Source organism: Ochotona princeps, chromosome 1 (genome assembly GCF_030435755.1).
Source record: "Ochotona princeps isolate mOchPri1 chromosome 1, mOchPri1.hap1, whole genome shotgun sequence".
In the NCBI taxonomy this organism is placed as follows: Eukaryota; Metazoa; Chordata; class Mammalia; order Lagomorpha; family Ochotonidae; genus Ochotona; species Ochotona princeps.
In genome coordinates this window covers 109097789-109125567 of record NC_080832.1, presented here as the reverse complement: position 1 = coordinate 109125567, position 27779 = coordinate 109097789, and the positions used below count along the sequence as shown (strand labels likewise).

At 43.3% G+C, this 27779-nt stretch overlaps 1 protein-coding gene across 1 annotated transcript; it reads right to left on the bottom strand.

Annotated features, from left to right (window-relative positions):
* Nucleotides 1–1183: 1183 nt before the first annotated feature.
* On the bottom strand, nucleotides 1184–27779 carry GLO1 (glyoxalase I). The gene is made up of 6 exons (XM_004590334.4): nucleotides 27607–27779; nucleotides 10577–10659; nucleotides 6224–6364; nucleotides 5206–5273; nucleotides 4127–4216; nucleotides 1184–1656 (listed from the first exon to the last, which is right to left on the bottom strand). Exons 1-6 carry the CDS (start codon nucleotides 27688–27690, stop codon nucleotides 1568–1570), a joined length of 555 nt encoding a protein of 184 aa, XP_004590391.2. The 5' UTR covers nucleotides 27691–27779; the 3' UTR covers nucleotides 1184–1567.

Genomic DNA, 27779 nt, shown 5'->3' with positions numbered 1-27779 from the left:
CATTGGGACACTGCACCCGCGTGGGAGACCCGGAAGAGGTTCCTGGTTCCCGGCATCGGATCGGTGCGCACAGGCCCGTTGATCACTTGGGGAGTGAATCATTGGACGGGAGATCTTCCTCTCTGTCTCTCCTCCTCTCTGTATATCTGACTTTGTAATAAACTGAATAAATCTTAAAAAAAGAAAGTAGAGCAGCCAGGACTTGAACAAGCACCCATGACATACTGGCATTTCAGGTGTCAACTTGACCTGCTATACTACAATGCTGGTCTGAGATAGTTTTTAAACAAAGTACATACTGGACAGTCGCTTACAAATTAAATAGTCTTACTAAAATTTGTTTTGGTTTTGAGTACTGTTATCTGTTTCAATGGTTTATATATGCTAATTCTGTCAGAAAAAGAAAGGAGCAGTACAAGGGCCATTGGTGTGGCCTGTTCTAAGGTCTCCCACTGAAGTCTACAGAACATTGAAAGGTAATTCAACCATACACTGGATATTTGTATTGTCCAGGCCAGAGAGTTTCAAAGTCACTTTGATTTTCTGAAACCTATCAAATATCAATCACAGCAGGGAAGATCATTAAGCTAATATCTGGTGGTCACAGAATATAAGTGATCATAAAAGAGCCCTAGGATCGCAGAGACCTAGGGCAGGTGAGACTCTGCAAGCCATCTAAGCACCACTGGTGCAGGAACTGCAGGGGTCCACAGAGCACTCTGGAGCCCTGGACACCGACTGCTTTGGCCTCACCATGTTCCTTAGCCCTGAGGGCCTGGAGCATGAAGGTTGAAGTCAAGAAGGGCTTCACAAGAGAAGACTAGCAGAGGAGGCCCTGTGCGGTGCTAACTTTGAGGCACAATCTACATGCTAAAAATGATGGGGCCTATTGACACTACTCACAGTTCATTAAATTATTTTATGCATCTATCCTGTTGTCTTTCTCATGTGCTACTGGAGAGTCTGAGGTGAGATAAAGGCTGTTGTAGTGGCTGGCCATTCCCTTCCTCCTCCCCACTCCCACAGAAACAGGGTCAGTCCTTGACTTCTGAAAGCACTTTATCAATAAAAAAGAAACTCATTCTTCTATCAGTATCTTTGTCAGCGTGCCTCTGTATCGCTCTCAGGGGTAACTTTTCCTTTGTAAAGCAAACACTTCATACTGTTTGAAGTACACACACAGTTTCATTGTGGTTCAGTGTTCTTTATTTTCCATCATGAAAACACTTCCAAGGAACTGAGACCCCCAGATGATAACTACAACACATACATGGCAAAGGGTTTCTTTTTTTAAGCATATAAATGATTCAAAGGGAAACTTAAAGAGAAGCGGTACTTAGAAGATTTAGGTTACAGAAAAGGCAAATGCAGCTTATGAAGAGATTTGTTCTAATTAACCCAAAAAGCAAAGTCACAACTATATCCAAGGACACAAAATTCAAAGTAATTCGAATTGTGACAATGATCCATCAGTTCCCAAAGCCTCTGGCACTGCAGCATCTTGAATTGTGTTGTTTTCTTTCTTATCTCCATCTCACTGACATTGCTGAGGACCATTCCCACACCATTAAACAACAGCAGCTATTTTGTTAGGATTCAAAATTTCAATCCAGTAGCCATCAGGATCTTGAATAAATGCCAGGCCTTTCATTTTACCTGTAGAGTGAAAATTTTTATTACTGAAAAGCAAACTTAAAATTAAACAAAAAAATGTTAATTAAACTTTATAAGGCACGTTACTGATACTTTCAAGTCTAAGAAATTCTATGTTGTCAGCATTATCCAACTCTAAGTCTTCCTTTGTTTTGTTTTTTAAAAATTTACTTTATTTTTTTTATTACAAAGTCAGATATACTGAGAGGAGGAGAGACAGAGAGGAAGTGGAGCTGCCAGGACTAGAACCAGCGGCCATATGGGATCAAGGCGAGGACCTTAGCCACCAGGCCACGCCGCCAAGCCCTTCCTTTGTTTTTTTAAAGATGATTTATTTTACTTGAAAGTAAGAGTTACAGAGAGGGGGGAAGAGAGACAACACACACACACACACACACACACACACTTTTCCATCCACTGGTTTACTCCCCAATGGCCATAACAGCCAGAGTTGAGCTGGTCTGAAACTGGGAGCCAAGAGTTTCTTCTGGGTCCCCCACACGGGTACAGGAGCTAGGGCTTTGAGGCATCCTCCATTTTTTTTTTTTCCACGCCATTAGCAGGGAATTAGATCAGAAGTAGAGCAGTAATGGCTCAATTGGCTAATAGTCCCCTGGAAAGGGCTAGGATCCCATATGGGTGCCAATTCGTGTCCATTGCGGCCTGGAAACTGCCACTATGCCAGTTCCTTCTTTCTTATTTTTTAGATATTAATTTTTATTTATCTGAAAGGTAGAATTACAGAGAGAGAAAAAAAAGCTACAACTTCTAGGGCTGGGCAAGATCAAAGCCAGGAGCTGCTTTCAGATCTCCCATGTGGGTGTGACTAAAATAGTGGCTCCCATCCATAGCTGGAGAGCAGCTCTCCTAAAATGAGCTGTGGGACTGGCTCCTTTTGGCTAATTATGCACTTATCTCAACTTTGTGATGCCACTTCAATGTACCAGTTCAGTGGTCACAGAAACGATCGTAGAGAACAAAAAGGAAGTAGGGAGGTACTAGAGGGAGCAGGCAGCATGGTTCCTGCACACCCCAGACCAGATGCTTGGGGTACACAAATCCTTTAAAGCCCTCTACCGGGTAACCTAAGTTTCACCAATCAGACTCTTTTCTTACAGGAATGAGTAACTGCGATGGGGAATAACCTACCAGTCCAGAGTTGTTACTTAAGTGGAAAAATATGACCTGACAAATGTACTTAGGAATAAAGATGTTGAATTGGTTTGACTTTTATCTCTGGATAAAATCCCAGGACCAGTCCCAGAAGTACACAGTTAGCAAATGGAGGACAAAAAGCCAGAAAGCCTGAGGTTGATGGCTGGGGACAGGAGGTGAGGGTGCGGTGGTTCCTGTTTTAACCTGGAAGCTGTGGAAGGTAGTAGACTGGCTTTGAACCAGCAGGTAGACTGGACCAGTTTAGCTATGGGAGAATATACAGAAAGAGCTTAATTTTGTTCTCCCCAGTACCTTGAGTACTTGAAACTACTAGTTCAGACATTTTTTGGAACACACACGGAGAGTTTACAAAGCTTGTGCTTGAAGCATCTGAGGAAAATGGCTGGGGCTGATGTGGATCCTCTACCTCTGTATCCTTTCTGCTTTCCTTTATTCACTATTTTTTAAAGGCAGATTTCCAGGGAAAAGGAGAGACAGAGAGAAAGATCTTCCATCTGTTGGTTCATTACCCAAATAGCTGCAACAACTGGAGCTGAGCTGAGCTGAAGCCAGAAGCCAGGAGCCTCCTCTAAGTCTCCCACCTAGTTGCAGGGTCCCATAGCTTTGGGCCATCCTTGACTGCTTTCCCAGGCCACAAGCAGGGAGCTGGATGGGAAGTGGAACAGCCGGAACATGAACTGATGTCCATGTGGGATGCAGGCACCTACAGCAGGAGAGTTAACCCATTCAACCATGGTGCCAGTCCCTATTCCTTTTCTTAAAAAATGTTTTATTTATTTGAAAGGCAGAGTTACAAAGAGAGAAAGAGAGAGAGAGACAAAGACACAAACAGAGAGCTTCCAGTCACTCCCTAAATGGCTATAACAAAAGCTGGGTCAGGCCAAAGCCAGGAGCTAGGAATTCCATCTGTGTCTTCTGCATGGGTGCAGGGGCACAGGAACATGGGCCATCCTCTGCCGCTTTCCCAGATGCAATAGCAGGGAGCTGGATCGAAAGTGGAACAGCCAAGATAGTAATTAGTGCTCCAAGATGTGATACAAATGTCTCTGGTAGCAGCTTAATCCACTGAGCTATAACACCAGCCCCCAAATACACAAATCAAACAAACAGCTGCCTGCTGTCTTTCACTTCCTAAGATGCCTAAGCATTCTTCCCATCATTTCTCTTCTTTCCTCAAGCTGACTGAAGCTGACTTTTCTTACTTGCAACCACAAGGGTTTTGCCCCACAGTGACTCTGTGGATACTGATTAACAGCATTTAGTGAAGAGGCCTCCACATGGGAAGTGGTAGACTTACCATCGTCAGGTTTCTTCACAAATTTGACTCCCAGTTCTTCAAATCTTTTGCAGGCACTGTATACATCAGGAACAGCGATTCCAATGTGACCTTAGGTGACACCGCCCAAAAAAAGCAGAGAGAGGGAATAAACAATGACACTGGCTGATTTAAACACCACAAGTGGTCTCAAACCTTGCTTATTTGAGGATACAGGTACTTGAGAACAGACTTATCTAAATAGGAACAAAACCTATAATATATTAAAGAATATAGTCTTACTAGATGAGTATAATGAAGCAAACCAGTTGATATGAATTATAAATTGCTTAAGAGAAATCACTATTTGTTGATGCATAGTTCAATTTTCTAAGAATAATCTACAGTAAAAGGAGTAATCACTTATTCATATTTAGTATGTCTGCTGTTGGCACCGACAGGCAGTAGGATTAAGCCTGCCATCCTAATTTTCTATTATTATTTATTTTTAAAAGCTTTATTTGAAAGGCAGTGAGAAAGAGAGGTAAACAGACACCTTTGATCCTCTGGTTTATTCTCAAGTGGCCACAACAGCCAGGGCTGGACCAAGCCAAAACCAGAACCCTGGAACCCCACCCTAGTCTCCTGCCTGGGTGGCAGGGGTTCAAGCACTAGGGCCATCTTCTCGTGCCTTCCCAGAGGCGTGAGCTGGGAAGTGGACGGGAGCCGGAGCAGCTGAGATTTGAATAAACACTCCTAGAAGGGATGCCAGCATTGCAAGTAGCTCAATCCATAGTGTCCCAACTGTAAGTTTTTTTTAGATCCAAGTAGAAGTATATGCCAGCAGAAACTAGGATTATTTCAACTATAGTTTTCTTTTTTTAATTGAAAAAACCACCGAAAATATAATACTAAGATTACCAAGACAGAGTAAGTAGAAGGTTTACACTGGAACTCTGAAAATAATCCCTAAATGAGATTGTGGAAAATAAAAACAGTCATACCTCTAATGAACTGATTATACATAATGATTAGATCATGACTGTTTCAAGTTTACTATAACCACATGTCTACACATAATACGACTCCCGTAAATCCATATCCGTTCCATAGATACGTACCAAATCCTCGAGGGTCTGAATTGCCACTGTGGTAGCTCTGGGTCTCGTCGTCCTCAGTGCCCCAGTTGCTACAAGGAGAGGGAACATGTTATTACCAGTGTCCCACAGCCCCAATATTTGGAGAACTCTCTCTCTGGAAAACCACCGTGTATATTGGCTACTTTACACATTAGGCTGAATTCCTGCCACAAGAGGCGTTTTTCAGTGCAGAAAGGGCAAAGGGGCAAAGCACGCCTTCTATCAGACTAAGGAGGAGAGAAGCAAATCAGATGCCTGGGCCAGAGCAATAGAGAAGCACTGCAGCACACCGGTGGTGCCAAGCCCTCCCGGTTCTATTACACTCTCCAAACAGCTCCGGGCGCCAGATCCCAGCCCCTTCATTTTCTAGATAAACAGACAGCTCCTTCAGGAGGTGACATAATTCGTTGAAGGTCACAGAACTAGTGGCTGACTTTGTTTTGAATCAAGGGACACACTAATAAATCACATCACCTGAAACGAATGGTGTTTTGGTGGTTGTTCGTGTAGAGAAACAAAGCAAGGAAATGAATAGGGAAAGACAGAAATATTTAGTTTTATACCTTCATGGTTAAAATCATAAACACCTGAAATACAAAGGCTTTGTTAAATTTGTAAAGTAAGATGTAACATTTCTGGAACAAAAATACAGCAAAACAATAAAAATGGAAGTTTAGATACTCTCAGATTTTGGTTCAAGCACCCTGATGTGGTTTGGCAGATGGGAGCGGCAACCCCCTCCCCACCCAAGATACGGGAGAAAAGGGAAGAAAAAGAAAATTGGAAGTCTTTGTCCCACCCACCTTCTCCCATGCCTCGACCCTCCCCACCCTATGGGTGGTCCTCACGGCTATGATCCTTGTCAGCTATGTACACAACACCAAAAATAAAAAAATTACAAGAAAAAAAGGCTTCAGTTCAAGTACCTAAATATTAGTTAGCTACAGACAGTTTGTCAAATATTGTAGAGAAAAGAAAAAATGAAAAAATTCATACTCACTGTGTCAGCTCAAGGGTAGCTTTTCTGGAAAACGTCCATGCTAATCTTTCATTTTTATCTTTGGGGATGTCATTTTTATCCTCATATGCCATAAAATAGAGTGAAAATTTCATAGAAGGAAAATCTAATTTTTGAATTAGCCTGAAATTAAAAATCAACAAGCCTGAATCTTTAATAGGAAAGACTGAGTCATACTAAAATCAACATGACTTAATATTTTATTTCTAAAAAACTACAACAAAAAAGGAAGATAAGGTAGTGAAGTATTATAATGAGAAATGAGGGGAAAATAATTAGTGAAACAAATCTCTTGGGATCAGGGTTGTGGTATACCAAACAGAACCACCGCCTGTAGTGCCAGCATCCCACATGGACACGGTTCAAGAAAATCTTGGTTGCTCCATCTCCAATTCACTTCCTTTCTACTGCACTTGGAAAAGCAGCAGAAGTTGGCTCAAGTGCTTGGGCCCCTGCCACCACCAGGGAGACCCAGATAAAGCTCCTGGCTTTGGCATGGCCTGGCCCCAATCATTGTGGCCATTTGCAGAGTGAGCCAGTGGATGGAAGACCTCTCTGTCTCTGTAGCTCTGCCCCTCAAATATATAAAATATTTTTCTTAAATATGCTAATTTGTAAATATTAATGAAACACAAAAATAAAAAAGCAATCTTTTGGGGCCTGGCGCGGAAGCCTTGTGGCTGAAGTCCTCACCTTGAATGCACCGGTTCTAATCCCAGCAGCCCCGCTTTTTATCCAGTTCCCTGCTTGTGGCCTGGGAAAGCAGTTGAGGACAGCCCAAGCCTAGGGACCCTGCACCATGTGGGACACCCAGAAGAGATTCCTGGTTCCCGGCTTTGGATCAGTGCAGCTAGAGCCATTGTGGTCACTTGGGGAGTGAATCATGGGATGGAAGATCTTCCTTTCAGTCTCTCCTTTCTCTCTATATATATGTAAATAAATCTTAAAAAAAAAAAAAAGCAAGCTTTTGTAATTCGCCAATCCTTCAAATATAATGAAATTTAGCCAGAATTATGTAACTTGTTTCAAAATAAATAAAAATTCTTTAAATGAGAATTTTGTTCATTTTTAGTGAAAAATACAATACATTACTTTATTATTCTTTCGGATAAATGCATTTCAGTTAAATAAAAACATTTTTAAAAGCAAAAATCTATTTGAAAGGCAGAGTTACAGACACAGACTGCTGGGCCCAGTGAGATGGCTCAATGGCTAATTCCTCACCTTGTAAGTGCTGGGATCCCATATAAGCACCCATTCGCATCCCGGCTACTCTACTTCCCTTCCAGCTCCCTGCCTGTGGCCTGGGAAAGCAGTCGAGGATGGCCCAAAGCCCTGGGACCCTGCACCCACATGGGAGACCTGGAAGAAGCTCCTGGCTCCTGGCTTTGGATGGGTTCAGCTCTGGCTGTTGTGACCACTTGGGGAGTGAACCAGCAGATGGAAAATCTTCCTGTTTCTCCATCTTTCCATAAATCTGATCTGCCTTTCCAATAAAAATAAATAAATAAATAAATCTTTAAAAAAAAGAGAAAAAGAGACTGCTGTTCTACCTATGGTTTAGTCCCTACCTGGTCACAACAGCTAGGTCTGGGCCAGGCCAAAGTCAGGAGCCAGGAACTCCACTCTGCTTGCTCCCTCAGGTGAAGAGACCCAAGTGCTTGGGCTGTCTTGGTGCTGCCTTCCCAGGCATGTTAGCAGGAAGCTGGATCAGAAGCATTCCAAAACAGGAATGCTATGATTGCAAACGCAGGCTTGACTATCTGCCAAAATGCAATTTTTAGATAAATTAAAAAGAAAATTAAAGCAACAGCTTATAAACTGAGCCTAAACAGCACAGGATTATTTTGCATGGAGTCAGAAAACTGCATACTCACATAATTTTCTTCAGCTAAATGAACATGAAATGCTCACAGATGACCCTGAGGGATGAACAAGATCAGATGCCTGCAGCACAGCAGGTGGAAAGCTCCAAGGACTCTACCTAACCAGTGATCACAACTCTGTGGCCCCCAGATCAATATGCTGATTTTCTCACAAATAAGATATAATCGGATATGTTGTGATAAAGAATCAAACACCTCCAATATTCCCATCAGAGACATTATTGGTGCCCCTGGTAAAGCAAACTCCCCGAGCATTTCAGATCCATCAGACGGGCAGTGATGTGAAGGCGCCCACTACAACGCACTTTTCTCAGCTAAGTTTACCCTTTGCTTTACTGTCAGGAAAGATCAGCAATGCAGTCAACCAAGGACGGGTTCTGAAGGGTGGTAGGGATGGTGAGTTCACCTGCTATTTGCTGGGATTTCTTCATCTGTAACATGGGGACTGAAGCTACCCTATGAGTCTACTGTGAAGACTGAGCGGAATAACCCAGGAAGGGCCTGAGGAACAGTGAGTGCCCAACTCATTTGCTAGCACTCTGCACTTCAAATCCACCACAGATACACACAGACCTACTTTTTCCAGGAAGAATCACAAGGACTGATTCACAGCAATTATCTCGAGGAGGAGACCTCGAGCAGGAAGGTGATCACTTATCATTGTGTACTTTTCTGACCTGGTTACATAATCTAAACATGTAACTTGAATTTTTCTCTCATTCTCAATGGATATTATCCTAGGTAATATGTTAAACACCATTTTACTCTCTGTGTAGTGTATCTGTATTGTCATAAAAAAGACCCCGAGCTGGGGCTGACAAGGTGGTGTGGTGGGCTAACTCTTCAGCTGTGGAACTAATATCCCATATGATTGCAGGTTTGAATCCAAGCTGCTTCATTTCCCATCCAGCTCCATGTGAACTGCCTGGGAAAGCAGAGGACGGCTCAAGGCCTTGGGCCCCTGTCATCTACATGGGATATTTGGAAGAAGCTCCTGGCTCCTGGCTTCAAACCGGCTAGGCTCTGGCCATTGTGGCCATCTGGGGAGTGGACCAGGGAATGGAATATCTTTCTTTCTGCCTCTCCCTCCCTAACTCTGCCTTTCAAATAAAAATAAATTAATTTTTAAAAATCCTCAGGTCCCAAACGTAATTCATGGAAATAAAAAGGGAAGGGGGGAGAAGAATGGGCAAATAAATGTTTCAATGATTATAAGAGCAGCGCACATTACCTGATCAATAAAAACACATTTTATAAGCAGGCCTTTATTTCTGAGTTACATGCCCTTCGATCTATAACTTTCCTGAACAAACTGAAAGTGGCTAGAACCTCAAGAGGACTCTGAACATATCCAGGAGTTAGCTGGCAGCTCTCAGAAGGGAAAACAGAGGAAACAAAGTATTTCGGCCTTTTGTTGGAAGAGAAGGAATTTGGCAGAAGCCCTCACCAATTAGGCCTTGTCACTAAAGATCCTTTAAGTCTTAAACTGCCCTGAAAACTCCTTGCTGTTTGCAAAACTAAGTCAGAGGGGACTTCAACAAGTTCACAGAGAAATGGAATTAAATCTATTTGAACCCCAAAAATTAAATAAATGAAAACAATTCATATACACACAAGGGATCTTTGAAAAATTCATGAAAAATGTCTATTATGAAAATATTATCAAAAAAATCTAAGCATGAATTTTTTAAAATGCTATTTTTACTTATTCAAAAGGTAGGAGGCAGAGAAGGGGTGGATTGAACATCTTGGATCACTTTCCAAAGGCTCACAGTGGCCAGGGCTGTGCTGGGCTGTGCTGGGAATTCAATTCAAGCCTCAAATGTGGGTGGCAGGAGCCCAACTACTTGAGACAGTGCCACTCCTACTGGGATCCAGAGTAGCAGGAAACTAGGATTAACAGCTGGAACCCGGGATGGAAGCCAAGCATACTGATGTGGGTGTCTTGGCCAGGGATTCAATGGCTAGGCTCCACCTGCTGGTATTCATGAATTTTTCCTACATCAAATAAATATCTCCTAATCCAATCTTTTATGAACATTTAAAAATAAAAGATTTACTTATCCATTTGAAAGTCAGAGTTGCACAGAGAGGGACAGAATGAAAGATCTTCCACACACTGGTTCACTCCCTAAATGGTCGCAATGGCTGGGACTGGATAGGCTGAGGCCATGAGCCAGGAGCTTCTTCAGGATCTTCCATGTGGACCAGGAGCCCAAGGCCTTGGGACATCCTCCGCTGCCTTTCTGGGCTATTAGCAAGGAGCTGAATTGGAAGTAGAGCAGCTGGAACAAGAACTGGTACCCATGTGGGATGCTGGAGTCATCGGCAGCTCTATATGCTATGCCACAGCACTGGCTCCTCAATGAACATTTAAGTATTTAAACACTAAGGTACCAATAAATATTTCATAATTAAGCATTAATATGCCAACACATATTTTACTTACGTCATTCCAAGGACTTTGGTATAGAATTCCAATGACTTCTTAGGATCCTTAATTCTTAGCATGGTCTGTTGCAATAGGAAATCCTAAAGAGAAACAGTAGGTATTAAATACTTTTTAACTTGTACCATTTATTGCCAACATTAGTGCTTTTTGTAATAGGATATAGCCTCCTACCATTACATGTTATTTATTTTGGGGGGGGGGGGTTCTGTTAGCCTATCATGGAAATCACAGGAACTATCAGCTACATATCTCCCAGTTCCTCTTCTTCTCTTAGTGATGTCTGTTGGGACAGGTCCCAAGTGCCAGGGAGCGCACAACTCACCCTACATCAAAGGTAGGTAAGGGAACCTTGGCTTCCTTGCCCTTCCTGGAACGGTTCTGAGCCATGTTCCACACAGATCCCTCAGAGGCTGGGGTGAACCCCAGTACTCCACAGTGGTAATTCACTCATATATATCTATTTTGGCTTCCTCCACCAGTTCTCTATGACTTCTCCCAAAATATGTGCACACTCCTCCTTGTCTCCAGTATGCTGCTTTGAGGGAAACCCAAACCAAGACACTGATCTTACAAAAAGAATTCATTTCATCATAGAAGCAATAATTAATAAATCTTTATCGAATGAGTGCATACATGCCCTTCCAGAGCTATCTGTTGGCAGCTATGTAGATAAGCAAGGTCCTTGACTCCTTTATAACTAAAAAGATAATACTATCTCTAATTACTTTGTGAAATGGTCCAATTTCCACATCAGAAACATAAGTCTTGACTGATAAAACAGTAAGAGCATCTATACATTTCTGGAGTTGAGATTATTAGGAGTAACGATCACACATGGCATGAGGCCAGTGGGTTAAGTCGCTGCTGAGACGCTTGGCATCCACCTCAGAGTGCTTGTCTGAGTCCTGGCTGATCTGCCTTTGACCCAGTTGCCTGTTACCGCACCTGGGAGGGCAGTGGAAGATGTGCCAAATATACCTGGGCCCTTGCCACCCTCAGAGGAGAACTGGATGAAGTTCCTGGCTCCTGGCTTCAGCCTGGCCTGGCCCTGACTGCTGTGGGCATTTGGGATTGAACCAATGGATGAAAAATCTGTCATCCTGCCTTTCAAATATACAAACAAAGCTTTAACAACAACAACAACAACAAAACACACTGCATAGGGATTTGACTTCATTAGAATCCTGTGAGGCTTTCCTGCCCACAAACACAAATAGCCCTATTTCATAGATACGAAAATCACATTAGATGATTAGCTTAACTGTCAGAGCTGGAGGATTCCCAACTTCAGGCTTCCTTTTCCCACAGGTACCCTCCAGATTATGAGTCTGCTAACCTCCTCAGTAGCTTCCCAACAGATATTTATCCTGTGACCTCCATGGGTGACAAAACAGACCTGAAAATTCTGACCACCAACTTTTTGGTCCCACAGTCACTTCCCTCCTGAAATTCCCAGCACATAAAAAATACAGTATACTTGATTCATTCAGCATCATTTGGAAAGGACATTTTCCTCTCTTGCTAAATTTTAAGTAACCAAAGTACACTTTTTAAAAAAAGATTTATTTATTTTTAATTTAAAAGGCAGATGTGCAGAGAGTAGACAATGATAGAAAGACCTTCCATCTTTTGGTTCACTCCCCAGATGGCTATAACACCTGGTGCTGAGCTGAACAGAAGCCAAGAGATTTTTGGTCTCCGACATGGGTGCAAGGGCCCACGGACTTGGTCATCTTGGCCATAAGCAGCGAGCTGACTGGGAAGTGGAGCAGCCAGGAGATGAACTTGCACATATATGGGATGCTAAGACTTGCAGGAGGAAGATTAGTCTTTTGAGCTATGGTACTGGTCCCCAAAGTGTTAAAATTCTCATTTCAAATAAAACTAGTTTAGAAATTATTTTATTAAAACTGGTCTCCATGACTAGATTTTTTTTTTTTTTTAATTTATAGCTTATAATCCTACCTAAGGTAGCTGCCTCAGGTTACGTTTCTGGAGTCTTTGGGTTGCTTTTCTTGGTCAGGTGCTGCCTTCCTAAGGGCCCCAGCTCAGCAGGCAGGTGAGCAAGAGAAAACAGCTTTGGACAGCTAGGTGTTGGCCTGCCACTCAGAAGCAGGTCTTGTTTTTTCTCCTGTTGAACCTATCCGCAGAAAACTCACACCGTGTGCAATGAAGCGAGACTAAAAACAAAAACAGTATTTTTAAAACCAACAAGCCACGTTCACTTTACATGCCTGTTGACACACGGGTGAAAACAAGCACCATGCACACTAGGAACAGTGAACGTGTCCCCTGCCAGTGACAATCAGTGACTGCTGCTTCTCTGTTCATGCGGTGTTTGCTCAGAGTCCAACTCCAGGACAAAATCCCAATGCGGTCTCTCAGGCCAGATCACAGGCAATAACACAGGCTCTCGGGCAGTCCTCGGGGAAGCGTGTCCTCCCCACTGCACGCGGGGCTCAGCCAGCTCTGCAGTGTCTGGAGGGAGCTGCAGGTAAGCACTAAACTGTCAAGATGTTCTTGATTATTCTATCAAATGCTAACGTTAGGTGCAGCCATTAATCAGATGACTTTACAATAGGGAAATCAGCCTGGATTAGTTAGGTGAGTTTAATGTTATCGTGGAAGACCTTAGAAGCAGATGTGTACAAAGTTATCAGTGGTTCCCCTGTATTCCCTCCCCTTCCCCCAGAAACAACAAGAAGAACTAGCAAATTTGGAAGCACACCTAATTTTCCCTAAACCGCGATCCTTCCCATCTTGATCTACCATGTAATTATTATAAAAAAATAAAGTCTATTAAAAAAAAAAAAGAAGAAGAAGAAGAGGAAACCACAATGGCTGGAGATGTAGCAAAGCAGGCAGCAGAGCAGTGTGGCAGGAGAGGGAGTCAGAGACACTCCAGGGGTAGAGGGATCAATCCAAGGCTGTTGGCACAAAGTCACAGGGGTTCAGGTGCGAGGAGTTAACTTGGCCCTCCACATCCTAGGAACTCTGTTCTCAAATGGAAAGGACTTGAATTTAGACAGCACTAAGAATCTAAAAGCAGATTCTTCTCCAGGTTCTCCAATAGGATCAAAGGCCTATCAAGGTATTAGTTTTAAACCAGTAAGACCTATGGGGAATTCCTAACCTAGACAGCTGCAACCAACATCATTGGTCTTATCTTCTGTAAAAACAAAAGCATAGAATCCCAAAACTTCCCTTAACATAATTCCCGTACTAATCCAGTACAGAAATTGTACTGTATCATTCCAGTAACACATTGGTCACATTGATAATTCATATCTTCCATATCTTTCTGGTATCAGTGTTAGCACTGGTGAACCACAAAACTTTTTTAATTTCTGCTCAATCCATAAAGGCTAGACCTTAGGCACATTTTCTTTCCTATTTATTTATTTATTTATTTATTTATTGTTGTTAGGTGCTGTGCCAGTACTTATCAAAGAATTTGGACAATCCTACGTATTGCAATAGCTATCCTAACCATTCCTTTCCTACAGTTTTTTCTGGAAAGGAATTTGGATGCCAAGAATCTTCAAGACGCTCTTCCCTTTATAATATCTAAAGTAATAGACGTACACAAAGATTTATGTACAAAGTCATTCAACCCAACAGAAAGTATGTGCCAGATACTGTTCTAATTAACTTAGAGAAGCAACCGATGTAATCTTCATGACAACCCGGCTTCAAACTGACTCAACTCTTACCCCTACAGTCATCTGGGGAATGAATCAGCAAAAATAACCTCTCTCTCCGTAACTCTGCCTTTCAAATAATAAATATTTTAAAACAATTCCTAAAACTACGTGGATGAAATAAATAACAAGAAGCACTTGTGTTTTACAAATTAATCCATCTGTCCTATGCTCAGATAACAGTTTTCTTTTTCGTATCAAAATACTGTTGGTCCCAAAACTCTGATAGTTCTTTGTCTTTCATATATCATGCTCTAGAATCAGATAATAAAACAAAGAATTTTTATGGGCCCGGCGGCATGGCCTAGCAGCTAAAGTCCTCGCTTTGAAAGCCCCGGGATCCCATATGGGCGCCGGTTCTAATCCCAGAGGCTCCACTTCCCATCCAGCTCCCTGCTTGTGGCCTGGGAAAGCAGTTGAGGACGGCCCAATGCATTGGGACCCTGCACCCGCATGGGAGACCCGGAAGAGGTTCCAGGTTCCCGGCTTCGGATCGGCGCGCACCGGCCCTTTGCGGCTCACTTGGGGAGTGAATCATCGGACGGAAGATCTTCCTCTCTGTCTCTCCTCTTTTCTGTATATCTGGCTGTAATAAAATGAATAAATCTTAAAAAAAAAAGAATTTTTATGCCTAAATTGTTGGGGATTTGCTAGAAATGCTGCTGGTTGACAAAGATTTACTTCTTTGTTTTATAAAAAGGTAGAATAGATTTGTTTTTAAAGATTCATTTATTTTTATTGGAAAGTCAGAAATACGGAAAGGAGGAAAGAGAGAAAGATCTTCTGTCCTCTGGTTCACTCCCCAAGTGACGGCCACAGCTGGAGCTGAGCCAATCCAAAGCCAGGAGCCAGGAGCCTCTTTCTGGAGCTCCCATGTAGGTACAGATAACTCTCTGTAACTCTTTTCAAAAAATAAATCTTAAAAAAAAAAATCTATCCTGGGCCCAGCATGGTAGCCTAGCAGCTATAGTACTCGCCTTGAACACACCAGGAACCCATATGGGCTCCATTTTGTATCCCAGCAGTCCTGCTTCCCATCCAGCTCCCTGCTTATGGCCTGGGAAAGCAGTTGAGGATGGCCCAAAGCCTTGGGACCCTGCTGGGATACAGAACATACAATAGTTTATTTCATATCCTACATCCTTGGTCATTCCAGCATTTTTACTCATTTAGTAATTCTAGTTTTATTTGTAGATTCTTATAATGCAATCACGATATCTGCAAATAGGAACTGTTTTATTTCTTTCATTATTTTTTTTAAAGATTTATTTATTTTATTACAAAGTCAGATATACACAGAGGAGGAGAGACAGAGAGGAAGATCTTCCATCCGATGATTCACTCCCCAAGTGAGCCGCAATGGGCTGGTGCTGTGCCGATCCGATGCCGGGAACCAGAAACCTCTTCCAGGTCTCCCACGCGGGTACAGGATCCCGAAGCATTGGGCCGACCTCGACTGCTTTCCCAGGCCACAAGCAGAGAGCTGGATGGGAAGTGGAGCTGCTGGGATTAGAACCAGCGCCCACATGGGATCCCGGCGTGTTCAAGGTGAGGACTGTAGCCGCTAGGCCACGCCGCCGGCCCTCTTTCATTATTTTTTAAAAAATATTTATTATTATTTATTTTTAACAGAAAGGCAGATTTACAGATAGAAGAGACAGAAAGATCTTCCATTCGATGGTTCACTCCTCAAGTGACTGCAACGGCTGGTGCTGCACCGATCCAAAGCCAGGAGCCAGGAACCTCCTCCAGGTCTTCCACGCAGGTGCAGGGTCCCAAGGCCCTGGGCTGTCCTCGACTGCTTTCCCAGGCCACAAGCAGGGAGCTGGATGGGAAGTGGGACTGCCGGGATTAGAACCGGCGCCCATTTGAGATCCTGGTGCATTCAAGGTGAGGACTTTAGCCACTAAGCCACTGCGCTGGGCCCTATTTCTTTCATTCAAACATGTATGCCTTTTATTTATTTTTTTTTTTTTTGTCTTACTACACTAGTTAGAACTTCTAGTGCTATGCAAATAATGTAGTGACAGTAGACTTATCTTTTTTGTTTCCCAAATTAGGGAGAATGTATCCCCATCACGTGTAATACTAATTGTAGGAGCCTAGTGCGGTAGCCTAGTGGCTAAAATCCTCGCCTTGCATGCACTCCAGATGCTGTACGGGCACTAGTTCGTGTCCCGGTGGCCCCGTTTCCCATCCAGCTCCCTGCTTGTGGCCTGGGAAAGCAGCTGAGGATGACCCAAAGCCTTGGGACCCTGCATCCATGTGGGAGACCTGGAAGAGGCTCCTTGTTGCTGGCTTTGGATTGGCTCAGCCCCGACCATTGCTGCCACTTGGGGAGTGAACCAGAGGATGGAAGATTTTTCTCTCTCTCATCTCCTTTTCTCTGTATATCTGCCTTTCCAATAAAAATAAATGAATCTTACAAAAAAAATAATAGTTGTAGTTTATCATTTTTAAGTTTCTTAATTTTTACCTATTTGAAAGGCAGAGCACAAAGAGCCATCCGGGTCTTTCATGTGGGCAACACTGATTCCAGAACTTCAGCCACCGCCTGCCATCTCCCAGGCTGACAGCAGCAGGAAGCTGGATTGGAAGCGGAGTCACTGCAGTTCAACCCAGGCACTCTAACACGGGATGTGGATGTCTCAAGGGCCAACTTACTCCACTGTGTCACAGCACCAAGCCTGCTTTTTCTCTCTCCTTAAAAATAAATTAACTTAGGGAAACTGGACCCATAAAATTAAGGAGAAAAAACCAAACCAAACCAAAAATACCTCGAAGCCTCGGGGATGTCACAAACTGTTCTACAAACTGTTACACTAGCATCAGTTACACTGGTATAGCAGTTTCAACCACCACCTGTGACAGAGGCATCCCACGTGAGCACTGGTTCCCGTCCCAGCTACTCCCTGACCAGCTCCCTAGGAAACACAGCAAGTGATGGCCCAAATATTTTTTTTCTTCTTCATCGCCTGAATGTAGATTTTATTGATTAATTTTGGAATTCTGAGAAAACTTTGAATCTCTGGACCAAAACTACTTTGTCTTTATGTCTTTCCATAAAAAAAAAAAAAGAAATACATATATAACTATGTGTCTATTTGAGAGAATGCAGAGCTCAACACAATTAGTTCACTCCACAAATGCTGGGCCAAATCCAGGAACTGGGATCCCAGTGAGTAGTAGGAACCCCAACGACTTGAGTCATTCTCACCACTGTCCCCCCAAGATCTGTACTGACAGAAAGCTGGAGACAGGGAGGCCTGGAGCTGAACTCAGGCATGCACCCTAACCACCGTTTCACTGCTGGGCCAAATGCCTACCCTGTAATTCTTGCATATTGCGCGAATCTACTGCTAATATTTTATCAAGGATTTTTGTTTTAAAAAGTATTTTAGTTTGAAAGTCAAAGTTATGCAGAGAGAGGGCTGATTTGTGGCAGTGGTATCTTCTATTTCATCTTTCATTCCTGATTCCTGTGCCTTGTGTCTCCCCCCCACCTTTTTTTCTCATTCAGGCTTGTAAGGTTTGTTAATTGTCTTACAAACTGTTTCACTGATTTTCTTTTTTTAATTTCATCGACTCTTGCTCTTTATTTCTTTCCCTTTGCTGGTTTTTATTTTGCTCTTCTTGTCCTGCGTTCTTAGGACAGATCTGAAACTACTGATTAGAGACTTTTTTTTTCCTTTTCCAATGTATGCATTCAGTGTTGCAAACTGCCTCTCAACATGTGTTAGCTGAGATTGCCTTTCCTTTTCCTAAGTCCAATGTGTTGCATTTTTTGTCTGTTTGTGACTTCCTGCTTGGTCCGCAGATTTAGAATTGTGCTGCTGAAGCTTCCCAGTATTTGGAGCCTGCCCTGTTAGAAAGAACCCTGTTACTGATTTCCAGTTTGATGCTGACAAGGTTAAAGAATACACTGTATGATTTCAAGTCTTCCAGCTTTCTTGAGGTTGGTTTTAGGGTGCAAGGCATAGTATAGCTTGATAAATGGTCTGTGGCATACACAGAAAAGGCAGGTTTCTGTTGTGACTGACCAGATGTTCCTGCTGATGGCGGTTCTCAGTCCTTCTACATCCAGCTGTTGTTGAAAAAGCAGTGTTGAAGTCTCCAGTTACAACTCTGTCCACTTTTGCCTCACACATCTATCAGCTCTTCTTTTTAATACATGTGTGTTTAGGATTGAGCCTGCTGCCATATGAAACAGTATATGTTTCAACTGACGCTCTAGCTACATTATGTACTTCCCTGACTGTAATTTCACTTTCAAGCTTACTTCATCTGATACCATTATGATCTTTCTTGCTTTCCTTTGACTAATGTCTGTAAGATGTATCTCCCTTCAACCTTCTTTTTACTTTTACTTGTCTCTATGATTATATTTGAATTGAGTTTCATGGAGACAGCATATAATTGAAATCATATACATTCAATCTGTCTTTTAGTTGATTATATCTAATATAATTATTAAAATGTTAGGGCTCAAGTTGGCTATTTGAATATCATATTTATTTTGCTGCTGCTTGTTCTTTTCTCATTTTGTTTGCTTTTCCTTCTTGTAAATCAATGGACCATTTTATTAAAGTCCATTTTTATCTACAGTGTTTTTGTGCATATCTCTATATAACATTTTTAGTGATGGCTCCAGAAGCTACATTATATGAGAAGAATAACATCACCAACATTTGATTTGTTTTATCAGTTTGATTGAAGTATAGAGAACTCACTCTACTTTACATTTTCTAACCACTCTCACTTAGCTGTTCAAATAATTCCACTTTCGGGTTGGATGGAATTGCAGGCTTCCCATGTGTCCCACTGGCTCAGCCAAGGGGTCTTGAAGGATGAAAGCTCCAGCTCACTCTAAAGCCTTCTCTGAGATTACCCTGGCACCTTGGGTGAAAATTGAGGCTCAGCACCCAGCTCTTACTGGCAAAGGTGGGGTCATGGCTACAGTTTTCTCAACAGTGATTATTAGCTGGAGTAGGACAGTCATTGTCTGAAAATTTCCTGTCTTGCCAAAACATCCTCCCCATTTCCTGGTCCTCTAACAAGAGAGAACAGATTTTCATTGGGCTTCTTTCTGTCTGTCCACGGGCATTTCCAGGTACGAGCTTATTCCGCTGTATTAAGTCTGGCCACATAAAGCAAAACCTCAAGAAACTTATAACCACTAGGCTTGTTCTTACGGTTCCAATGTCCCTAACAGTCTACCTCTGAGCACCTTTCAGAATCTTCCAACGTCTGTTCTTATGCCTTGTTCACACTTTGCAGCTCTATGTGGCAAAAGGAACAGGGAAGTGCATCTATTCCGTCTTCCCCTTCCCAGAAACAGAAGTCTTCAAATGGAGATTATAAAATTTCCCCCAACAACAGGACATGAGTATGTGTGACCGCTATGTGTCTATTTGGGAGATAAATCAAAACCTGTCAAAAAGCAACAAGGGGGGGATTAGGGAGGGGATAAGGGAAATCCCAGGGGCCTGTGGAACTGTATCATAAAATAATGATGATGATGATAATAATAATGATAAATAAAAGATTTTTTAAAAAGCAACAATGACAAAAAAAACTCCTTAAATTTTCTTCTAGTGATGAACATACTCATTTCCCAACAACTGTTGCTAAGGACCACTGTAGGAGATTACATCTTATTCAAAATCAGAATTGTCACTGCCTCTTATCTTACTCAATTTGGGGTGTAATAACTAAAATTCCATAAACTGGAAGGCCTATGATCAAAAAAGAAAAAAAGATTCTTAAGGTTCTAGAGGTAGGGAAATTCAAGGTCAAGGCACTGGCAGATTTGGTGCCTATCCTCCTGGGCAGCATCTTCTCAGTGTTGTCACATGGTAGAAGAAATTCAGTGGCTCTCTGCAGTCTGGTTTATGTGAACCCCAATTCCAATCATCTCCCCAAAGTCCTTACCTCCCAGTACTACCTATCACCTTAGAGATGAGTATTTCCCACACTGAATTGTGCATGGACACTAAGATTCAACCCACGGCATCTCTATTGCTTTCAGTCCAGAAAGTTTCACACTAATATTAGCCAACTTTTCTGAAATTTATACTTTTCTATAGCATATAGCATCATGTTCTGGACATAAGAATAGAACAGCCCATCTACTGCTTTTCTGAAAGAAACTTCAAGAGTGTGACATCACCTCCTAAAGTTTTCTTAAGGCTTAACTAAACTTTTAAACTCACAAAACAGCCATACAGAATATATATATGACACCCATTTACTCAAAGGACATGAATTAGGAAAACACAGGTTGGCAACAGAGCAGTGTTAGATGTTTCCCTTCAGTGGGAGTCTCAAGAGAAGCCTACACAGCCCAGGTGCAGGGAGAAGACCCACTTCAGGTAGACATGGAGAGGCAAGGGGACAGCACTGTTGTGTAGCTGTTGTCTGCAGTGCCACCATCCCCTGAGGGCACTAGGTTCAGTCCCAGCTGCTCCATTTCCAATACAGCTCCATGCATGCGGTTTGGGAAAAGAATCAGTGCTTGCAGGCCTGGCACAGAAGCCTAGTGGCTATGTCCCTGCCTTGCACACACCAGGATTCCATATGGGCGCCAGTTCTAATCCCGACGGCCGCGCTTCCCATCCAGCTCCCTGCTTGTGGCCTGGGAAAGCAGTCGAGGACGGCCCAAAGCCTTAGGACCCTGCTCCCACGTGGGAGACCTGGAGGAGGCTCTGGGCTCCTGGCTTTCCATTGGCTCAGCTCCAGCCACTGCGGTCACTTGGGGGGTGAATCATCGGATGGAAGATCTTCCTCTCTGTCTCTCCTCCTCTCTGCATACCTGACTTTGCAATAAAAATAAAAAAAATCCTTCACTTAGAACCCATCATGCAGACATGATAATGGCCAGAGAGCCTAACATCAAAACCGCACTAAGGGCCCCTCTTCCAAGACCATCTCCTGCAAAATTACATCCCCAATTATTTTCAGACCTCTAGTTTCAGCCTCAATCTGAGCTTTGATTTTTGGCCTGCTGCTACTCTCTTAAGAAGAATAATTTTTTTCCTGTAACAAATCCTCACTTCTTACCCTTACTTGTCTTTGTGGACTTCATTCAACTCATTGTCAGAAGAACCTGTACCTGTCTGGTCCTCATCTCTGTACTCCCACCACAGTGGTAGTCACCCAAGTATAAATTCCTCCTGTACCACAGGCACCAGCAGCTCTGAGGGCAACTCCAGGCACAGCTTCCGGAATCTCCAAGTGGGACAAAGAAGAGTCACTGCAGACAGGAAGCCCAAAGCTATGGCTTCCTATCAGGTATTGCTAACTCCCTGCTCTAGATGCAATTTCCCAATTAGGCTATTTTTACAATAAGCAACATGACCTAGTAACAAAATGTCATTTTTCTTTATTTCCTGAGAAACACAGCTAGTCGATCTTTAGCAAAAAAATAAAAAGGGGAAAAGACTTGTGATCTCTATCCCTAGGTGTAATACAACAAAAATAAAATAAAATTTTGCTTTTTTCCTGATTTTATAACACCAGCTTTTCAAGCACTTTCTGTTAAGGATCATTTTCTGGATACAACTGTATCTTAAGGGGAACAAAATAGTTTTACTGTGATAACTGGAGTCCATGGTTAATGCTCAATAGAGTGGGCTACATTTTTCACTCTACTATCTTCCTTTTTCTAGCACTTCCTTCCAGATTCAATCTATGTCAGAATGTGACAAACTGTTCCAGAAAATAATTCCGCCACTCCCTTTATATTTATTCTATCTGATCCAATCCAGTAACATACTTCAAGGAGCATATGCACCCACAGATAAGGGACACAGAACTAGGCAAGAAGCACAAAGGAAAAAAAAAACTTAATTATTTCAAATATCACCAAACACACATGTCAAACAACTCTTACAACAGACAGAAGAGGAAAATCCTAGAAGTCTTTAGTGTCATGAGGCCTTTTGTTTCTTACACAAAAGGAAAAAAATCACCACACAAATGTGAGAGAAATTAGAGAGGTAACATGGTTCAAACACAGGCTCTGCCACTAAGACCTTGAGTGAATCAAGTGCCTTGAATTTCAGTTTCTACCTCCTTGGGTAGAGATAATTATTGTTCTTTGCTCCTATAGAGGAGCTAAAAAGAGATAATGAGTGAAAGTGCTTCCCTGGATGCCTAGCCCAGAGTAAGCCACTTTGTTTACTACTGTGCTTGTTATAAATATGAAATACCCCAACCTTGTACTTGCCAGCCCATACTGCTACACTCAGCTCTGCACTTCCATCTCCAACACCTACTGGTCATTTTCACCCGTGCAAAAGACCAGATTCGTTAGTTTTCCTCTTCATGACACTTCCCATTTCCAAAAGGGAATACCTTAGCCTTCCCATTGGTCAAGTCAGAAACTTGAAGCCTTCTCTGAGTCCTCCTCAACACTTCCTCTCAAATCCAATCCTAGAGTCTGGACTATTCTAGTCCTTCTGGAAGCTCTCACTTGCTAGCCTTCCTAATTATCACTATCTTGCTCTACTTTCTGCCTGGATTACTGTTTCCCTGCTTCTTGTAGGCCTACTTAAATGCAATCCAGAATCGTCTTTCTACAATGGACACGCAAATTGTGTCACTTCTGTTAAAGGAAAAAAAATATCTTCCCTCTTCCAGTGGGTACTTGGCACAGTGGTTACAGTGCTGCTTGGGATGTCTGCATCCCATATTACAGTAACAGGGTTCAAGTTCTGCCTCCACTTCTGATCCTCCTTCCTGCAAACGCAGATCCTGAGCCCCAGCAGGTGTACCTGGGTCACTGCCTCCCGTGTCGGAGGTCCAGACTGAGTCCTGGGCTCCTGGCTTCGGCCTAGCCTAGCCCTATCTATCGCAGGTATTGGGGAAATTGACCAGTGCCTAGAAGACTGCTCTGATGTCTGTATTTGCTTTCAAATAAAATGAAAACAATTAATTTTTTTCTAAAGATTTATTATTTCTTTTTTTTTAAAGATTTATTTTATTTTTATTACAAAGTCAGATATACTGAGAGGAGGAGAGATAGAGAGGAAGTGGAGATGCCAGGATTAGAACCAGCGGCCATATGGGATCAAGGCGACGACCTTAGCCACTAGGCCATGCTGCCGAGCCCGAAAACAATTAATTTTTACAAAATCAATCTTTGAGGGCCAGCACTGTGGGTAAAGTCACCACCTGTGATGTCAGCAGCCCATCTAAGCGCTTGTTCTAGTAGTGCTACAAGCTCCACTTCAGCTCCAGCTCCTTGCTAATGTGTCTGGGAAAGTATTGGAAGATAGATCAAGTACTTGGGTCCATGCACTCATACAGAGGACCCAGAACAATCTCCTGGCTCCTGATTTTGGTCTGGCCCAGCCCTGGCCACTGCAGCCATTTGGTGAGTGACCTAGCAGATGGAAGATCTGTGTGTGTGTGTGTGCCCTTCTCTGTAATACTGCCTTTCAAATAAACAAAACAAAAAAATTTTAAATAAATCTATCAGTGGTAGGCGTTGTTCTGGTAGTTAACACACTCCACTAAAATGTCCACATCCCCCACCAGAGCACCTGGGTTTGAAGCTTCTCTCTGGCTCCTGACTCCAGCTTTGCAAGAGGCAAATAGCTGGGTTCCTGCCAGCCATTTGGGAGACCTAAGTCCCTGGTTTCCTGCTACAGATTAGCCCCTTTCAGCCACTGAGGGCATTTAGGAAACAAACCAGCAGGTAGGAGCTCTCTGTGTGTCTCTCTCTGTCATTACTGTTAATGTTTTGGGGAGAATGTTCCAAAAGTAAGCATGAAGTATATGATTGCTGTATACTTCTCTAACATCACCTTTTATCATAACTCCCTTAAATTAGTTATTTCAAACATTTTCTATTTCATGCCTTTATCACATAAAGAAAAAAAGAGTATCCTAAGTGAATGTATGTTTGCTTCAATTACATATGAACAACACATCAGTGCAAAATGTATGCTTTTTATAAAATATAATATATAAAATACATAAACATATTTCTACAAATATATTATAAAATATATTTACCAAATACAAATCTTTACAGAAGGCAAAAAGTGACAAACATGAGAATTCTCGGATTTCTGAGTACTCCATAATTGTGCTCCCTCCCCTCCACTCCTATTACCTCTGACTTCAGTCTCACTGCATTGCTTCCAGGTTCCTGACTCAGTTCTCTCTTTGTGCCTGTCCACAACAATAAGTGATTCACTTGGTCACTGTCCTTCCTCCTTTTCATTTCCTATTTCCTCTCCCCCTGCATCCGGTTTCTTCACAGCTACCTCCTTATTTAGTACAACTTGGTTCAACCATTAGTAACACAGACTCTTCCTTGACCTCATTCCCTATCGCTCAGATGGAACATGGGCCACAGACACATATTTATAGACTGAAGTGCAACACACCGATAGTGGTGATTTGGAAATAATGGCAAACACTGTAATTCGGAAGCCCTCGTGGAGATCACTGCTTGTAAGGTGTAGCCTTTTTAAGACGCTCAGCCAACTAAGGTGTCCCAGATGTGGTGCAGCTGAACACTCCTTGGTGCTTTCATAAATGAAGCTGCAAATGATCAATCAACAAGCTGACACTCTGCCAGTGCTGTTCTCCCTATTCCGTATCAGTCTCCCATCTTCTGGAAGAGGTTCTGTTGCTGCTGTTTGCTTTAAAAAGAATTTGAGAGGAAAGCATGAGGGTCTGGGGGTGACAAATGGACACCACGCTCTTCTACTGATTCACTTCTCCAAAGCCTGCAATGGCCAGGGCTGGGAGCCAGGAACTCAATCCAGGGCTCCCACATGGGTGACAGGAGTCTAGTTACTCGAGCCATCACTGCCGTTTTCCAAGGCCGGCATTGTCAGGAAGTCACACTCAGGACCCATAGCTGGGGATCAAACCCAGACACTCTGATGTGGGAATTGGTGTCTTAACCACCTGGCCAAACACCCACTCATGACAGAGCTTTATAAGTGACCTCATCACCTCCAGATGCAGATGCCCCCCTATTCTACAGGATGCTTTCAAATCCTCAATTGTTCCCCACTAGGTATGTAACATCTCCTCAGTTCCTTGTATGTTACACACAAAATTCTCCATGATTAAGTTTCAACCACCCATGTTAGCTTTTCTGCTACTTAGATAATCTGAAATTTGACCAAAAATAGCTAACTAACCCTTCAGGATGTGCATATATTTTATATTTCTAGCATTCCACATTCTGGCCAGATGCTTCCTTCCCCTGGGATGCCCTCCATGTACTTGTATTTGCTGGAATCATATCTACTCTTCAAGGCCTGACACCACTTGTCCTGGATGCATTCCTGGATCCCCAGAGCTGAAATGGAACCTTGAACTGTATCGCTCATCATAACACATTTCACCTCACTGTATCCTAATAGCAGCTCTCTGAGGCAGCCCCCTGTTTCTCTCGCAAACTCAGCCCAACTGCTCTTTAAAATCACCACAGTCAATGACGGAAGTGAAAGTTGAAAACAGACTTCCAAATCCATACACTCTGTGCATACACCACTCCATGGAAACCATTGGAAACCTGTCACTCTGCTCCTGGGGTGCTCTATAATTTCAACAGCTCATTAAACCTAGTTCCATCGCTATTACAGCTGGCATATGCTGCAAGAAGGAATGTCACAATAGCCCATGTTCTGACCCATGCAGGACCATCAGCAATGAAGCTGAATTTAATGCAGGAGTTTGTTGTTGTTTTCAACTTTTATTCATGGGAGATTCTAAAATTACTGCTGAATCAGCACCCCAAAGGAGAGAAGGGGGAAACCAGGCGAAAGGCACTCCTTTCTGGGAAGGTCACTTAACACCTCTGTGTTAAAATCTGCTTGTTTGTGAAATGGAAAACAATACTTATGCATTCCTCACAGGGTTTTTGTGAGGATTAGGCAGTGTACTCAGAGCACCCAGGCAGGAGCTGACACGCTGGTTATAAAGATACTACTGTTCCATGTCATTTCTCCACATGGCATTTCCACGGCCTAAACTTAAGGATCTCAAAACAACAACAATGAAAACTACAGAAACTTAGATAATGTGGAATATAAACAAAGATACACAGAATGTGTTTATTGTATTTTCTAAGATTCTTTTTTACTTGCTTAAAACTGCTCAGTAACATAAGACCCCTAGTTAGGTGGTAAATTAATTTCCAGTAAATGACTCAATTTGCACTATATAAAATAACCAGGTATTAAGGAATATACAAGTGAGATCAGCGTGAACATGTGTGTACATGTGTGTGTTCCACGCCTCCCTTAATTTCATAGTGACTAATATTTTTCCTAAGCCAAGTATCAGGTACTAATCAAAGGCTTTAGCAATCATAGGTACTGGATTTTGCCCCAAGTCCAACAGCAAACAAGGACCAAAGTCACAGACCCGAACAAACACATCACTGATGAGACACTGGGAACCCCAGCCGCTGCGGCTGCTGTGCCTTCTCCCGCAAGGCAGGGAAGTGCCCCCCCTGAGTGAACTGCTCTGACTTGGTAGAGAAGCAACTTAAGTAGAAGCCTTCAGAGCAACAGGTCATCCCTCTTACTGAGTCATGCTGTAAAAACACAGAGTCACAGATGGCATCTTTGAGGCTCCCTTCAGACGAACGATCTCGGGGTGGGGGTGGGGACACTACCCACAAGGAGGGCAGAACTGTGGTCTTGAGTAAGGGTGAAAGCTATGGTGCGATGACAAAGGTTTGGAGTAGCTAAGCTGGAGCCTGGGGCGGGATGGCACAGTCTGGGGGGTGAAGTGGGAGTGAGGAAGAACCTTCATCTGCTGGCTCACTTCCCAGATGCCCACCACAATTAGGGCTGGGCCAGGACAAAGGTCAGCGGTCAAGAACTCCACGTGGGTGGCAGGCACCAGGTCTTGGGCCCTTCTAGGGCTGCCTCCCCAGGGAGCTGGACAGGAAGCGAGCTCAAATCTGCACTCTGGGAAGCGGAGTCCCAGGAGGGCGACCGCACACCACCACAAGGCTCACCCCATGCGAGGGACCTTCGAGCCTAGGCCAGGAGGGAGCTCTCGCCATGGGGACTGACCCGGGGGACCCAGTCAGCCAGAGCCGAGGGAACGTGACCCCGGGTTGACCTGGCTTCCAGCCACTGTCCCCAAATAAACAAGTCCATGCCAGGAGAAACGCTAGGTTTTGAAGCAACAGAAAGAAACGGATCCTCGCCATCGGACACTATCTATCCCGCACCCCAAGCCCACGGCCAGCGGAGTTCGAATCCGGGCCCAGCTGGGCCCCGACTGAGCCCCAGGAATCCGCTGCTTCCTGAGACGCGCGGGACGAGGAGAGTCTGTGCCCACCTTGGTGCTGGGGTCCGCGTCGGCGCAGCAGCTGAGGGCGGCCTCGTCTGTGAGGCCAACGGGCACGGGTTGCGGTTCTGCCATGGCTGCACTGCCGAGCCTCACGAACCACGGCCAGGGAGAGCGCGGATACCACCCCGCCCGGCCCGGGAGCTGCCCGACCCGAGTCGCAG